General features: G+C 40.6%; 1 protein-coding gene across 1 annotated transcript in view; it reads right to left on the bottom strand. All coding sequences in view use genetic code 11, as the record gives it.

Annotated features, from left to right (window-relative positions):
* The window catches only part of EGR_03276 (hypothetical protein), a gene marked incomplete at both ends in the record, with an annotated part of 38,864 nt that overhangs the window by 6,113 nt on the left and 16,172 nt on the right, over nt 1-16,579 (bottom strand). The window contains 21 exons of the mRNA XM_024492525.1: nt 10-172; nt 675-703; nt 779-1,004; nt 1,081-1,202; nt 1,321-1,544; nt 1,882-1,974; nt 2,041-2,119; nt 3,467-3,523; nt 4,504-4,660; nt 4,734-4,795; nt 4,939-5,042; nt 5,240-5,315; nt 6,130-6,432; nt 6,555-6,747; nt 7,102-7,202; nt 10,337-10,424; nt 10,857-10,968; nt 11,417-11,843; nt 12,277-12,597; nt 14,674-14,796; nt 14,877-15,018. Coding sequence (XP_024352926.1) covers nt 10-172; nt 675-703; nt 779-1,004; nt 1,081-1,202; nt 1,321-1,544; nt 1,882-1,974; nt 2,041-2,119; nt 3,467-3,523; nt 4,504-4,660; nt 4,734-4,795; nt 4,939-5,042; nt 5,240-5,315; nt 6,130-6,432; nt 6,555-6,747; nt 7,102-7,202; nt 10,337-10,424; nt 10,857-10,968; nt 11,417-11,843; nt 12,277-12,597; nt 14,674-14,796; nt 14,877-15,018 — 3,202 coding nt within the window. The remainder of the gene's footprint in view (nt 1-9; nt 173-674; nt 704-778; nt 1,005-1,080; nt 1,203-1,320; nt 1,545-1,881; nt 1,975-2,040; nt 2,120-3,466; nt 3,524-4,503; nt 4,661-4,733; nt 4,796-4,938; nt 5,043-5,239; nt 5,316-6,129; nt 6,433-6,554; nt 6,748-7,101; nt 7,203-10,336; nt 10,425-10,856; nt 10,969-11,416; nt 11,844-12,276; nt 12,598-14,673; nt 14,797-14,876; nt 15,019-16,579) is intronic.

The following is a 16,579-nucleotide window of genomic DNA, read 5'->3' as shown; positions in this document are numbered from 1 at the left end:
TTTACTCACAAGACTGAATGGCGAAAGCAGAGACTGCGTGCAGTAACTCAGAAGGCCGAAGCTTTCAACCAATTGGACACCCCTTGGCGTCTTCAACAAAGCGAGCAGGAAGGTCTCCACCGATTTTTCAAACAATTCCACGACGTTTAAAATTCCATAATGTAAAAAAGTACTTAAAAGATTACCAAAGCATTTGAACTCTAACTAACGATTTCGCTGTCAAAATCACATATATGTGATGTGCTTTCACGAGGTGGTTATGATAACCTTTGTTGCACCAAATTGTGCGTGGCAGACAAATGATTTGAGTGAGTCAGAGAGGCCAGGTACGACAGCTTTTAATTACTAAACACATCTTCAGCAGTCTGAGGCAGATGACAGCAGCGAACTTGTCACAAGTGTGGTGAATGCGAATCGGCATTTTTTTGATTGGCCAAAAAAGTGTAAAATTCTTTTAAGTAGCAAATTTTGGGTTTTTATAGCTTTCTGAGCATTGGTAGCTCAGACAATGACCATCCCCCTTTCAAAGTAGACCTCTGAATTCGTTATGTAATGAAAGCCTAATTCTGGACATATTTTTTGTGGAATTCAAGGTAATTACCCATTAATTTCACAAAAGTCCCTTCTGAAAGCTATTCTTAATATGTCTCAGACGGAGAACAATCAACACTTACTTGTTCGACGTTTCTTTGTGTTTGGATCTCTATAAAAACGGGGATGAGGTTTTGTTAGGGTTTTATCCAATTGGAGATAAAAACGACTGTATTCAAAGCCTCACCAAAATTTTCAAGAGCTCCAAAACTTTTTGTGGAACTTCAAAATGACCACGAATCTGCCGACTGTGAGTAATGAGAAACGTTTTGCTGAGCGCGTCACAAAGATGGCCGACGACTTTCACAAGAATCTCAACAACTGAGCCACTTTCTCGACAAGCGACTTCAAGGTTAGTGTTTGCAATCGCCTCCAGACACTTAGACAGAATTTTGGCTATCACCTGCATTTGTCTGAATGGAATGGTCTGGAGGTTAGCGTTTCACTTGTTATGGAAGTAGGTACTATTTTTTTCGTTGTGCATCTCACCTTGCAGCTTTTGGGTGGGTGAAGTATTCACGACCCTGTGTAGTCGAACAGATGTTGACCACAGCTTGTGATAACACACAGACATTGAGATTCACCGTTTCCCCGCTGGGTCCACTCATCTTCTGCGTAATCAGGAGAAATGCGCATAAAGATATCGCATATTGCTGCTTTTACTTAAACCAAATAAGTGCGCATTTATGAAATTTCAACAGTAAGTGCCACACATTAAAAGAAACTCACCAACAGATTATCTACAAAAACTTGGATGTGGAATAACACAATGTCGATTACTGATTGGTTAGAGTCTTTGGAAAGATTTGACAAACCGGAAAACCTTTTATTTCGTTTTGCTGTTGATAATGGTATGTCGTCAACACTCAGTCCGAAGCAGAATACAGTTGCCACCGGGGATAGAGCCAAACGCTGAAAGCATTTATCCACAAGTTGGTGAAGAGTTTTTCCGCCTATAAATTAATCAGTTCCCGGTATTTTAGGAGGTCAAGAAAGTAAAATTCGTAGTTTGTAGTGGTAATAAATTACGTGTGAGGCAATGAAGGAAACCGCATCCATTTTACTCAAAATATATGAAGTCACCTCAGAGGTTTATTTAAAAAAATGTATTCATTTACCCTTTTAGGCTAATTATACGTCTATATGGAGTTATTCTTAGCCATAAATCCTGATGTGTTTCATTTTAAATTGCGAAACTTTCGAACCTCCTCAATGATTAAAAGGATAATGGAATTTACCAAAAGAGGGAGAAGATTATGACGGTACTACCTAATTAACCCGGTAGCTTACCGATATCGACAGTTGTTTCAGTGTGCTTTAATGAGAGAATAAATTCGACGAAGAGTTTTATGAACGTTCGCGTAGGTAGTGCCTTCCCCTTAACTACAATACCACAACAGTTTTAACATGGCATTGTCACTCATGAATTGAAAATAGAAAGTTACCCACTCAGGGTGGCCTTATCCCGATCGGTGAGTTGTTTAATCACTTCTTTGGAAATGGTGATGGGAAGGATCTTGCTATGCGTCTCACGGAAACACAAAAGAGTAGTTAACGCGTGGAGAGAGTGTAGGAAATAAGCTGCCTCCAAATGAGAGCATGAGTAAAAATTTGATCGGTTTATCTGCGTCGAAGATCCTACAAGAAAGCACCCAAGCATTCTTATTGTGGACAGTGTTACAAGAAGTTCTTAGAAAAGGTCAGGAAAGACAAAGTCACATTTAGGACAACTGTGGTGGTACTACTAACAGCAGTAAACAGTAGGCACACAAATGGTGAGCTAGGCAAGGTGTTGCTAGTAAAGATGGCAGACAACTTTGGTAATGTCTGTATGGAACGGCGTGCAATAATATCGCTTTTTATGACCACTGGATATCCTATAACAGCCCTTCACTTTTGATTAACACAGAAAGGTTGAATGCCGCACCGGGTCAAGGAAGCATTCTGTGTATCGCATCTTTGCATGCAACGGGAGCAGGATACAACTTTTACCTCCCAGAATCAAAACGAGCATCAAAGAAGTGGAGGCATGCGAAAGCCAATATTTCAGCAAAGGTGACTAACTGAAGCAGACCATCTTGCTTTCCCAAGGGGGAACGACAGGTCTTTCTACGACAAAGTTGCCTTCTAGGTACTAGTTACCAGGTTCGCTGCCCGAATCTCCACTAGAGGAAAAATTTATGGTTGTTGTTCTGTCCATTTCATTTCCAATTCATACCTGGGTGAAATGTGGACTGATTTATGAAAAATGAGAGAGTTACATTAATGTGACACTGAGCCAGTATGTGCTGGAACAAATGTAGTCAGGGACTACGAGCAAAGAGGAGTTCAAACGCTAAAACTTGAAATTTGTTTTTTTTTCTTACAAATCCACAAGTGTTGGTTGGACTTAGGGGCCTTTCGTGCAACTACCAGAAGTGCGTAAATTGATTCCGAACAATTCCAGCAAATTTAATAGCAGATGCACGCCTTCATTTCAATCAGCTAAATGCTGGTTCATGAAAGTGATTAAATAAAAAGGGACCTTCAAAAGGACATGTTAATTTATACGGAAATACGGTAAAAAATGACCATGTGGAAAAATGCATTAAGATACCTATTTGAATTTGAAGTCTTACTGAGGACTAATTGTCAAATTTGTAAGTGTATAAAGAGCTGATTGCGTCGTCAAAGTGCCCTTATTCATGCAAATTATACTCTTGGAGAAATCTACTGAAATGAGATAGCACAAGCCTCACCTGGCTTACGAAGAAACACACAGACACAGCTTGTCATCCACGTCGAAACCTAAAAGATATGTCAGTACTGTAAAAAGTCTCTTTCCAAATAATACAGTCTCATTAAAAAAATACTTGCTCTTTGGTCAAAGACTCACTATCTGCTTGTTTTTAGTAAGTCTCTTCAGCATCGGTCGACATCCATAGGCACCCCTCTAAAAATAAGTTAGCACTATATTTCCAGAAAAAAAAGCACCTTCAATGGATAATAAATCTTGGTAGATCAAATTTGAAACTTTTATCATAAAATTTACAAGGCTTTTGTCTATCCTGTTTTCAACTAGAAAGTGGGTTTGAAAAACGATCGTTTCATTGGCCATGTAAACGAAACTAATTAGACGAGTTAAACAATTTTCCATATTGTTGATAATTTATGGGTCAGACGAAAAACTACACGAATTCGCATCCACTCGCTTTCCTTGCCATCAAAGCGTATTTAACTAATAAACAATGCTTAACTACCTCCTATTATCATCGGCAATAGCAGCAAAATCGGAATTGGGACAACGCATTCTATAATGAAAATGGGCGCACACAAACAATAAATCACCTCCACAAATGACAAGAATTCATGTCTGGCAAAGAGTTTTTTCAAGATGTCTAGTTCAATCACTCAACAAATGACGGAGTAAATGAAGCAACTTAGGTCATTTAGCCCATTAGGATAAAGGCAATGAACTTGGGGAAGCTACTTTGCATCAAAAGTTCATGTAATTAGCAAGTAAAACTTATATCCGTTCACAATTTCTGCAAAAAAATAGGCACTTAGTTTATTACTACATTGAAAACTAAGGCAGAGTAAATGGGCATACACTGTCTGACTCATCTACTTAAACACAAAAAATTCACATAAAACGCAGCCTTTCTTCTTATTTTTGATTTAAAAAATTTCATTGATAAAGACCAGCAGTCGAGGGATTGACGAATGACAGGGGCAAAGTGCAGGAGATCAGCGACTTCAAAGGCCAAAGCATACAAATCCGTAAGTACGTCACATTTCAGCCATCAGTATGCTCATTTTACAGCGAATTTATACAGCCTTTTCATTAATAGCTAAAGCATTATTAAGGAGCTTAAAACGCCTAACATGAGAGAAAGAAAGACGGAGACGGAAAAAAAAACTCAGTCAACAAACCATCCAGAGAGAAAACCACTGTGCTGTCGGATCAAGAAGCGAGACAATGTGGAGCGGGGTCAGCCGTCTTTCGGGACTACTTAAATGGACCTCCAGCGATGGTAGACAGCCAATTAACAGGAGCGATAGACAACGATCCATCAAGACGCCCATTAGTCTACAAAGTAATATTGAAGCAAAGGGAGGGGGCTTGATTCCTTACCCGACAAAAATGCCGTGGATAGACTTACTTTTCGGAGTAGCGAAGCCAGCAGTTGGGCAGTTTTTTGTGAAAGTCGAGCAGAAGGCAAAACTAACAACATCATAAATTTGAATTGAAATGTGATTATCACCCTAGTGATCAAGGTTCGTAAATATATTAACACTTTGAATGCAAGTCTGAGTTAAAAAAGAACCACTTTTTCTAGTTTTAAAACATTACAATTAGTAACTCACACAACGAAGTAACTTTTCAATTTCACTATTGCTAATATCCAAACCGCCTGAGATGGTGGGTATGCTACTTCCATCTGTGGTGAATTTCTCCTCCAGATAATCAACTACAAGATCAAATAAATTAACTTAAGCCTGATTTATTTTAACAAATTTTTGACCACACGGGCTCTCCGGAGTGGTACGCCTATAGTCTCAGCCTTTCTGTATATAGAAAACCGGAGTCTAGAGAGGCTACACGGTCATTACTTTGCTAAGAAGACTTAATGAGGTATTTCGGTATGTTTCATGATTTATAACTTACCAAAGAGGGCATAGCATTCTTTGACATTGCCAAAAGTTGATGAAAACGCCTTGGCTATGAACTTCAATGCAAAAAACTAAAAAAGGATGAACACCCTTGAACTTAAACTCAGCGAAGTGCATCCTTTAGAGTGTCGATAAAAAAGTGAAGAGCTAAATCTGAAGCCATTTGAAGGACGCTGTATTTGGCGGATACAATGTATGTCCTGGTAAGACTAAGACTCTTATTCCACGGCTATAAAAGAGATGACAGCATGGTGGTATGGCATATGAAAATAATGGTTGTGTCTCCTGCTAGTACGCACAACAACCACGAAACAGCGTGAGATGGTGAGACCTCGTGCGAATGAAAACGTAGGATCCACGAATGCCTCAGTCACAGTCCTCGCATTGGTGCTACACCCAGCTACTTAGCAGCAAGACGTTTAAATGATGTATACGTCTATCTGGTACGATTCTGGTTGTGAAGGCTTTTAACACATGATCCTGACAATGAAATATTTCTCCGATCCTGAACGCTTCAGTGACGCACTAGAGACGCATTTTTCTGCGGAAACGATTAACACCGCTGTTCATAAATAATTGCATTTTCAGAGATATAACGCATGCTAAATACCAATGCAGCTTTCCACAGACTGAACTGGGATGGTTCAGCTCTGCGGCCAAATCTTATCACTCAAAGACTAGCTTCCAGGTATCAAATAAATACTGTGATAGGTGTAAAGAGGTTAAATGGGCTGTGTCGAGAAAATAAAAGCCATTCCCACCCGATGAATTGTTTTGTGGTGTCTTATGTACTCAGAAGTCGTAATTTTACCAAAACCCTTATGTACACCGAATTACAAATGAAAGTATTACTTTCAGACAGTACAACGGGAAAACTGGACTCACATTTAGCTCGGTGTCCTCATCCACTAAAGCATCGTAGAGACCTTGTCGAATTCCATAAACAGGTAAGGCGATTTCCTGTGAATTTCGACTCTCATTTCTCTCCGGACGATCAACTAATCGCTTCTCAGCTGTAGGTGTCTCAGGAGCGGCTTCCCACGCATCGCAGACCTGAGTCTCAAAGGAAGGGGTCGCCACAATCTGCCGAAGTGCTTCACGTCTACGCTGGACATCGTAGGAGCGTGGATCCAGTGAATGAACCAACTCCGACAAGTGTTTGTCATTAAGGCAAAGGTAGTCGATGCCCTATTAATTCGATGAAAAAGTTTCCATTGAAAAGATCTAGGCTACAATATTTCTTTGAGTTAAAATAACCATTCTGATATAACTCATACAAATATGACAAACAGAATGATAGCATGTTCGACCTGAGTCAAAGAACTGCTAAAGGAGGACTCTGGTTCGCTAAGGGGTTGATGAAAACGTATCTTCTCAGGAACCCGGAGTGGGGAACCTTGAGAATGAATTGTCACAGTCTCTTTATCCACCTTTGGAATATCTTCGCGACTCTGCACTACCTCAAGCAATTCTCGAAGGAGTTTTTGACGAAACTCGTAAAATCTGTAAGTAGAACAATAAAGGGACAACTTTCACAAAACAAATGCTATAAAACTAAAAAACTAGTGTCACACATGCAGTTGTGGTTGTTTCGGTTATGACTATCAAGTAAAAAATGGTTATATAGCAAACCGTGCAGTAGCGATAAGAATACTAAATGCAAATCACCAGGAGGAAATTTTATAAATTAAGCATATTAAAGCGCTTCAACTGGTTATGATTGCATATTTTTAAGCACGCATCAGCAAAAAATTGTTGTGTACACTTTGGCAGTTTCGGAGAAACGTCAAATTTGCTACAAGTAAAGAGTGCTCGAAAAATAGAAAAGGTGAATTGAATAAACAACGGAAAAATTACGGGCGGGATTCGACAATGCTCTTAAGTTCTGCCGCAGAATTCACATTTTCATCTAAGTCGAAGGGTTTCAGGTATTCTTTCACTCTTGCCCTAATTATTTCCTTTAGAATCGAGGTGCGGTCCATTTATTGAGGCTAAGTTAACAACAGAACACTTATTAGGTCATTCAGGCTGCACCAATATACTAAAGAATCATTTAACTCACCCCAAACACAAACCAATGCTATAAAATACAAACCGTTATTAACAGTAATGCATAAAATTAGTCTTAAAGACGTAAGTATACTACTTTTAAGTCATACAAGAGTCATGCAACTGCCCACTTATGTGACACCCAAATTAACAGCGCAAAAAGCAATATAACGCAGACACGGATAAAATAATTAAGTTTTAGCGTTTGGTTCGGTCATCAGTGCATTCTCGATAGTTTTAGTGTGCACAAATGTAGAGCCCATTTACCCACCATCACAAACACCATATTTAAAAATTGGGCAAACTTATTGAAAAGTTCGTACTGATCAATATGAACAAAATGGGTCGTAGTCCGGCATTACAAAAATACCAACTATTATTGCATGGCACAACAGCTTTACGTCTACTTTGATAATTACTCTTACTATGTGCGTAACCAACTGCTTAAGTCAAAAAATAACAGTTTAATCCACAATTATTTTGGAATCCGGTCAATGCTATTCAAGAGAATATCCATCAATATTTAACCCTTGACCTAAAAATATATTAAAGTGCAACTGCACTGTTTTCGTGCACTGATTATTCCTCCTCTAAGAGGCAATAATAATGCGTTAATTGCTTGTTTAACTCTCGGTTTAGGCAATGGGTCACTGAGGGCCCCCGGGCCATGTCATAAGCCCCAAGCCCTACTGTACATCGAGAATTCCTATTCTTTCCAAGCATTATGTATTCTTTTCAGGGGTTGCCAGAGGGCGCTACTATCACCGTCCCTCCAATGCACCTATACGGAAATATGTCTCTTTGTGATTCCATTCAACGATAATAATCAGCACTAACAAAATTCACTTGTCCTTCGCCTAGTGTGTGTAATTTATTTAAGCGAAAATGGTATAGGATAATAAAAAGTGAGATATGTCCCTTAGAATGTACATATAGATTTGGAAAGAGCGAAATGCTATCCCGTTAACTACTCTGTTGCTGTGCAGCTGATCACGTTCAAGATTAGGCATTTAATGACGTATTTAGTATTTTTAAGCGATTTTATCAACTTTCGTTTTAACTTTTATCATTTTTTTTAACTTTCTACCATCTCTCATATTTTAAACTGAACCTATACATCAATGCTAACGTTTACTATTCCAAACTATTATTTTTAAGACTTGCTTGTCGACATCCCTTGAGTGAAAAGCGACTCAGCCTCAGACAATGGCGTGCATTTAGCACACATATTTTAACTAAAATAATGGCAAATATTCTTTTGAGCTACTGTTCTCGACAAGCTAAGGACAAAACGAGAAGATTACGTCCGTCGCCATGTAGCGGTGTCTACCGTCGCAGTGGGAATTAGCTCAGATATGGCGCAGACGGTGGAATTTGTTATCGCTTAGGTTAGCGATGGAATTTAAGCACTCTGGTTGAAGGATAGGTAATAACTTTTTTGGCACCATTGGTTGCATAACGAAAGTAATTTTTGTGGGGAATGGATATTTTGCGCGAATCTTGACAGTACGGAAGGCAAATTTCCTAATGCGCACATGCTACAAATATGAATGCGAAACGAAGTGGAAGATCAGCGACTTCTAAAACCTACACAAGTGATGATGGCATTTAGCTACAAAGCAGTAGAACTGATTGCACGAATAACAAACTCGAAATCCAACAGTTGAATATCTCAAGGATGCACAAATCCTAGAAATTGACTCACATTGTACAAAGCCTTGGCACTTTGGCCACGTGAATCGGTAAATACACCCATGTAATCACTCAGCCCTAGTCATACTGGCCACAGAGAAGAAGTTGCAGGTGGCAGGGAAAAGAATAGTAAAATTTGACGTTTCAGTCGACAATTTAACATTTGAATGCCCGTAGTCAAGCAACGATGACAATACAAATGCGGCACACAGCTTGGGATGATTTGACTGTCGCATCAGATTGGGGGATACTTTGCTGTCAGTTGGAGGTACTGTTGAAGATGAATTTGTGTTTAATCTGGCAGATTGCTCCAAGGTATACTTAAAACGTCGGTACTGGTTCACAAAATGCAATGAAATTGTAAATTAAAACCTACTATTTAGCTAAAAATTCCTTGAAGGTAAAAAACCAAATGGAATTTCCGCCTAGTACAGAAGCCACAGCTTTCATGTTAAACACATTAGCGAACAAGTGACAAAATCGCAATTTGATGAATCAGTCATACGTTGAATACGTGGATAGGAGGCGCCTCTGACGAAGCGGTAAAAAAGAAGTCTACTGGGTTCTAGCTTTAACTGTTATCATCAAAAACGTGCTAATAGGGGGTCACCATTATGAAAATGAATTTTTGGCCAACCTGGGTTGATAATTTCCATTTTTTACCAAGTGGAAAGAGAATATTTCATAGAGGGCGAGTATTCCCTCACTCGGTATCTCGTGTGGATCTGCCTTTCAATTTTACGACTGTGGCGCTTTTACTGGTAGTTTTAAGGCTGTTGTAAGTAGTGGAGACCTCCGTCGAATTCAAAGACGAAATGAGCTGTGTCAGTGGGTGTTACAGTACCGACGATCGGAGGATTGGCTCTTTGTTAATAAGCAACTAGTTTAGTTTGCACTTTAGTTGAAGAAAAGGTTTTACAAAGAGATACATATCTAACTTAATTTGTCAGGAAAAAAGAGGTCACATCATCACCTGTACATAGTAGGAACAATATTAAAACTTTAATTGGAGTCAAACCAAGGTAAAGTACTAGAAACGGTCCGCAAGCTCTTTACCTCAAGCTATTCTATGTGCGAAAGACAAAACTTCAACTTTAGCCGTCAGTCGCTTGAATTGGGACTTGGTATGACTGTCCAACAAGGTGTCGTTTACCTCAGCCGACGCAAAACATCTTATAAGGGACGATGGGAGATTTTATCAGGGAAGTCTTAAATACCACATGAAAACCAGCGATTCCAGAGGCTTTGGTTAAAAGTTCTTTGATTCATCAGGTCTCACATTTGGTGGCAATCCGCTATTCATTGTTTTATAATCCATTGTCCTAATTCACTTTTCAATCCGTGAACTTACCCCAACCTCCCCAAAAACAAAGAGGTCATGAAGTTGTGTGATGTAAATGCCGTCATCTCCGTTCTCAGTGGTTCTTCGTTCATGTAAACTATTTAAACAACAGGCAAGTTAAGTGGAATTTAACCACGAGGCCGGACCACGCTATGAAGACATCCAAATCCATTCGGTAGACGTCAAGGCGGTCCACCTGTCACACAACCGTGACAAACAGCCTTACAAAAAGCAGCAATTTCACAATGGACAAATTCCGTATAATCATATTATAGAACTACTAACTCTATATCAGATCTTTCCACATTTAATTCGTTCTTTGGCATCGTATTAGCACTACACAACTGCCAAGTCTGTCCCAGCAACTTAGGGGTAAACAGGATGTCGCGGTCTGCATCTTCGAAGCCCATCATCTCCAATTTCCCCAATACAGTTAAATAAAACCTACTTTCTCTCAAGTCTGGCACTTATAATTCAAATTTTTGCCATTAGGGACCCTTACTTGATAATTCTGAATTGCCATACTTACTGGGAGTTGACGCAACTACTCCCGTTGATTGTCGGCAGAGATGAAGTCGTAAACTGCAAGATGTCATTCCCAACAATTAAACCGAAGGGCTGAGGGTCCACGACACCAACTCCTGAGGATATCATATTATAAAAAAGATTTGCGAACAAGAATATAAAGTCCTGCTTTAATTGAGATTGAATGAGATAGAGACAGGAAGAAGACAACTGAATCACAAATGTGCAAAAACACCAGTTAAATGCACTTTGTTGTCGCGTTATTGAATCAAGTAGATACAATTTATGCATAAAGTCATACTTAATTCTCATAATTCGTCTGAGCAGTCGAAGTGAGGAAGAGATCAGACTGCAAATGAACTTGTAGCGGTATACAACGGATACTACAGACAAGGACAGACACAAAGAAGAGACGTTAAAGTACTGGGCGCTAGGAGGAATGCGAGCACTAGGGAGTGAGGATCTAGGGATGGAATAAATTTGGACGAAATAAGATTTACGCAAAAAGCTGTAGAACTAGAACAACGCCAGTGACTGCTGAAGCAATAATCGGATGCGTAGCACCAGCGGTATAGAAGTACGCGGCATGGAGGGCCTCCGAGGCTCGATAAATGGACGAGAGCCACGGAGAGACACCAAAACGATTCATAGTCGCTACGGCAACCTCCAAATCTGCGTGAGGATCCTCCACCTGGACGTCGCATTGAATGACCGCGTCTCCGGACCACTTTATGGACTGCTGTTGTTGTAGTTGAAAGTCGCTTGGATCCTTCATCTGGTTCTGAAAGCACACCAGCGTCTTGGACCAATTTCCGTAGCCGAGGAGTTTCCTTTCCTCGCCATAGCCCTGGCCCAATTGATGCACGGCCTTGCGGTAACGAATCAGAATATTATTTAGCTCCGCTCTACCTCCGTTGTCGTAGGGGCAAGGATCGTCGAGAAAGACGGAGATTCGCAGATGACTCGAAGTTGGAACAAGGAACACAAAATGCTGCAAGGCAACATGTTACAACAGAAGCGCATTTATTTCGAGGTTAGTACAACAACATCGACTCATCAGCCTCCGTGGCAGGTCACAAGAGGGGTGGTTAGAGTGTGAAACGGAACATGTTTACAGTATGTTTTAAGAGTTGATGCGTTGCTCGTAGACCACGCATGATTTTAATTACCTCATTTTCTGGACAATTACTTCGTAGAGAGGATCGAAGAATGTCAGTAGCACGTAAATACTTAATGTTTTGATAAAAACTTTGACTATTTCAACGGGGACTTATGATTAGGACAATAGTAGAAATTGGTCCATTCAAACAAACGTGGACAATTTTCAGGAAGCGTGCAAATATTTCCGTGTAAATGTACAAAGCAAAAGAGCACGAACGTAAGCCTATAAGAGTGATGAACACTGTCAAACAGAACATACGCACCGTGGGTTTACTTGGAGCGGCTAGAGGTGCAGTGGCGGTGACGAATTGAATGGTCGTGGTAAGGTGAAACTGATTGGCCGAGGACCACTCGAAGGTGTAGTTGGTGCCGGGCAGCAGATTGGTCAGAGGAATGGTGGAGAGGGCAGGTCTCTCCGAGGACTGTTGACCCGATTGGTGCAACTGTTGTTGATCGAGTTCTCCGGTCAGAAGCGCCTCTTGAATTGCCTCCTCGTCGCCATCGACCGTCTTTTCGGAGCGCGGCTGACCGTTCTTGTCCAAAATGATAATCTTGCTTGCCAGGTTGGAGGCGGAATGAAATTCCTATGCGAGATGGAAGGTGTATTAGTAATTGCCAATTTCATTACAGACATTTATACAGGCCTTTGTAGAAAAGAAACCGACATTTAAATAACATTTAGAAGCAGTATCGGTGTAGAGACTTACCGACACAGCTGGACCATCATAGGTAAACAACTTCATCAAGTACGCCAACTTTTCGAAAGTATAAACTTTTGGTTACGTGAATGATCACATCCTGTTCATTATTTCCACCAAACCGCTCTACTCCCATTCGCTCATGCCACAGAAACGGTTTCCAGCACGTCAGGCGTTTCGCGTTTTGGCAGATTGGTCGGATGTAGGATGTGCGGCTATTCTTGAAGCGGTTACAGCGTTAAGGCCTATCAGTAATGAGCAATCGGGCATCCCATCATCGTACTGGACTTGAAGTCCAGCGCAGATGGAAGTAAACATTCACAGGGTTTATGTCTTGGTTACATAAGGAACTTCATTTACCCACGCTGCTCCATCCATGCACCCAACCACCTCTGTCTGCGGTTGACAATTGACTCCAAATTGCAAAGACAGTTGGTTAGTCAGACAGAAGCAGTAGTAGCGGCAGAAGCAGGAATCACGCCAGAATTCGACAACAATCCAATCTTCTGTTCTCCTTCAAGACGTATGTCTGGTGCCGTGCCCAAATGATAAGCGCATTGCGTTTGTTGCTTAATTATAAAAGCGAGAGGAACCGTATCCTGTCATGCGCAGGGGCAACGTTCCATATCGCAGGAAAGAGGATAATTAGAGCGAAACCGTTTACCTAGTAGGTCCTTAAATGCCTATTTAAAAACTCTAGAATGGTTTCTGAAGGGGAAAAGATAGTTTTTCAAGGGAAATTTCACCCTAATGGAAAGGTAATTGCAAAACTTGTGTGCAACTTTCATTGGATGGGAGGAGGCGGCGGCGCTCTAAGATCCGCTTTTTGCGGCAGGTGCGCCAAAGATGCAAATCTTTCCACCAACGGTTCGTTTACTCACCCTGCAAGTAAGGTTTCATCTCAGGCATAAAACAAATCCCAGAATTTATCATGACTTTCGACTGACAACTCAAGGAAGCTCTAAATTGAGGAAAGTTTTCATTAAATATCTGCGTTTATTTGCAACAATCCAATCCGTGAAGATGTCTTGCTTGAAAAAAACACATCGTGAATGTGTGTACCTAGGGGGCAAAAACCAAATAGGCGGGTGTTTTGAAAGAACACATCAATCTCCATTTCGAAAGGCGATAAAGTAGGGAGAAGACCAAAATTGAGTCATCCAGGTGATTGGTCTCCAAGATAATTATATTGAGGGAGGAATAACTACTTCAAAGAGGTTTGAGATTCACAACTTATTTTTCGTTGGATAGTTCGGTAGGAATTTGGTTGCTTACAACGCGGCAACACCTGTGAAAGCCGACTTTTGAAGTAAAGATGGCTACGGATTTTTGGCGTAAATTCCACAACAGAGGAGACAGTCTTCCATTACCCGTTTGTCTCAACTTTACCCCATTAAAGCGCGGACAGCAAGATGGAGATGCTTAATGAATTTCCTCGAGAAGATTAAAACTCCTAACAAATTGTAAAAGAAAAGGGGATCACGACAACTTTTTTGGGGCACCTGAAGGAGCGGCTCTGAACACCCTTGACTTGCCATCAGGTCTGAAAATAACTTTGCACAAACCTAAAGATTAAAATTGTTTTTTGATGACTTTGAAGATCCTTAAAAAATGCCAGAACAAGGGGTAAAACGGTATGATCGTGGATGAAATTGTGTGCATTAACAATGACCCTGCTAGCATTAAGGCTCTTCTTCCATCTTTGCAGAATTCGACCGTGAAATTTTGATTCCACCAATTTCACTAAGGGCTTTGAATCATGAACTATTCATTCCTATGCGCCTCACAATATCCTCAAAGAGGACTTGAAACCGAGATTTGGCGGTAAGTGACTGAAACCACGTACTTCAAACCTCTCTACCTTTGATAATGGCACCAGATTAGTGAGAGGAAGACATTAGCAGTTGAAGCAACTTCATATAGGAATGACTTATAAAAATTTGTTGTGAAAATGAAACTCACAGCAGTGGGCGCAAAGAGAACTCGCTGATTGACAATCCTGTCGGTGGCTTCATTCTCGGCCGAGACCAGAGGATTGGTAACACCAAAAATGACAGCACCAGGGCCCGAGCACAATGCCACAATCTGAGTTGGATTTACAAATGGACAAGTAGTTTGCTCATTTCCCTCCTCGTCAGTTTATCTGTTCACCTTCACTGACTCACCTTCGGAGGAGCAGGTGGAGTGGCCTGCTTGATTTGGATCGCATCAGAGACCATAGAACCATCGATGTGGACGTACTCACATCGTGCCATGATCTCTCCCTGCGGTCGGTGGTTAATCAACACGGAGTAGGTCGCGTTAATTCTAGAATGGAAGTGTGAAACAATTTATACCTTTCAATGAAAAGGGATAAGTTGACATACTTTTTGTAGAAAAGGTCCAAACTAATGCAAGATACGATGCTAGACACAGTTCTTCTTTCTTTAAGAGAGCGTTTTTTAAATCCGGCACTTTTTTCTTGTTAATAATCTACTTGGTTAATCCTAAGATCTGTTAAAGCTTAAGGAAAAAGTTAAAGGCAGAAAGAAATAATTAGGTATTTCTAGTCATCGGTGCCAGAAAATATTCGTACTCTTCCTACTCGTTTTACTATTTCAGTGGAAGTGCACTAACTTAGTCAAGGATGTAACTAAAAAATCGCAAACGTGTACCAGGAAAACCAGGTAATTTCTCTTGGGAGTGCTTAAAACCCTCGAAAACTACTAAGGTAGTTTTAGACATTCCAAACTTTCTGGAACTTGGTAATCGTGGCTGCCTTATTCTACTTGGTCAATTCCTTGTAATGAACCCACCTGCATGTCATAACTCACGTTTTTGTCGTGGTTTGTCAAAATTCTAATGTCTTAGTCTTCTCTACTATTTAATCGGGATGGCAAGTAATTAAGAGTTCAGTAGTGTTTTGATATTTTGTTTAAATGAGCGTTTAACTACGCAAGCACTTGAGACTCTGTAGGCTGTACTTCCCCCCTGTGACATGACCTCCTGGTCATGCCAATAGCCACACATCCTCCGCACTTTTGTGATAGATGCCATTCCACAGCACTTGAGCATATTATAATCCCAGAAAAGGCCTAGAATGCTACATTGGTGACAGCGGCACCGAATCTGGTCCAAAATGGACAGCTACCCTGATTTCCATGGAAGATTACCGAATCTTAAGATCACGGAATCCTACTAGAAGAGTGAAAAGTGACATCCAACTTTGGGAACTACTCCATTCTTATTTTCTGCAAGATACATGGAAAGAGTTTCAAGACCTATATAATAGTGCTAATAAGGTGAACAGGCGATACTTTCCACACGACTCTACGGATTACATGGAATCCGGGTAGATGGCCTAGTAGCAGGGAGTAGGCACTGTAGAACGCCAACACCGTGAATCTGTTATCTACTAAAAGCCTCCTCTTTTGGGTCTATTTTCTTACGAATAGCGATCGTTGTTGTGGAGCATCGTCTAGCCCTGTGTAGTACGAAGTTAGTGAAGTTTTTCCGCCCTTCATGCAATGTATTACAATCAATAGGGCAAAGCTCAGAACATAGGGGACTTTTAGAGATGCAAGTGTGACATTGAGATAAAACGCCTTCTTGAATAAAAGAAAGCTTACAGACTGGCATTTCTAATTAGCGGGTGGTTTTTGAAAGCACCAGCCATGTTGTAACGGCTGACACAGAAGTGACCAAGAGAAGTGCCAGAAAAAAAAGCTCAAATAAAGGTATGTGATGATTTGATAATCTGTTTAACTGTGTACTGAATTGCGCGAACGATTGAATTATGGCGGGCTTTTCATTTTGCGCTATGGCCCATGGATCATCCCAATAGCGGCCCATGTCCTAGATACGTTAGTAAGTAGCATGTTCGCCCCTA

This window comes from Echinococcus granulosus, assembly GCF_000524195.1.
Source record: "Echinococcus granulosus chromosome Unknown EG_S00017, whole genome shotgun sequence".
Taxonomy (NCBI): domain Eukaryota; kingdom Metazoa; phylum Platyhelminthes; class Cestoda; order Cyclophyllidea; family Taeniidae; genus Echinococcus; species Echinococcus granulosus.
This window is presented reverse-complemented; position numbering and strand designations above follow the sequence as displayed.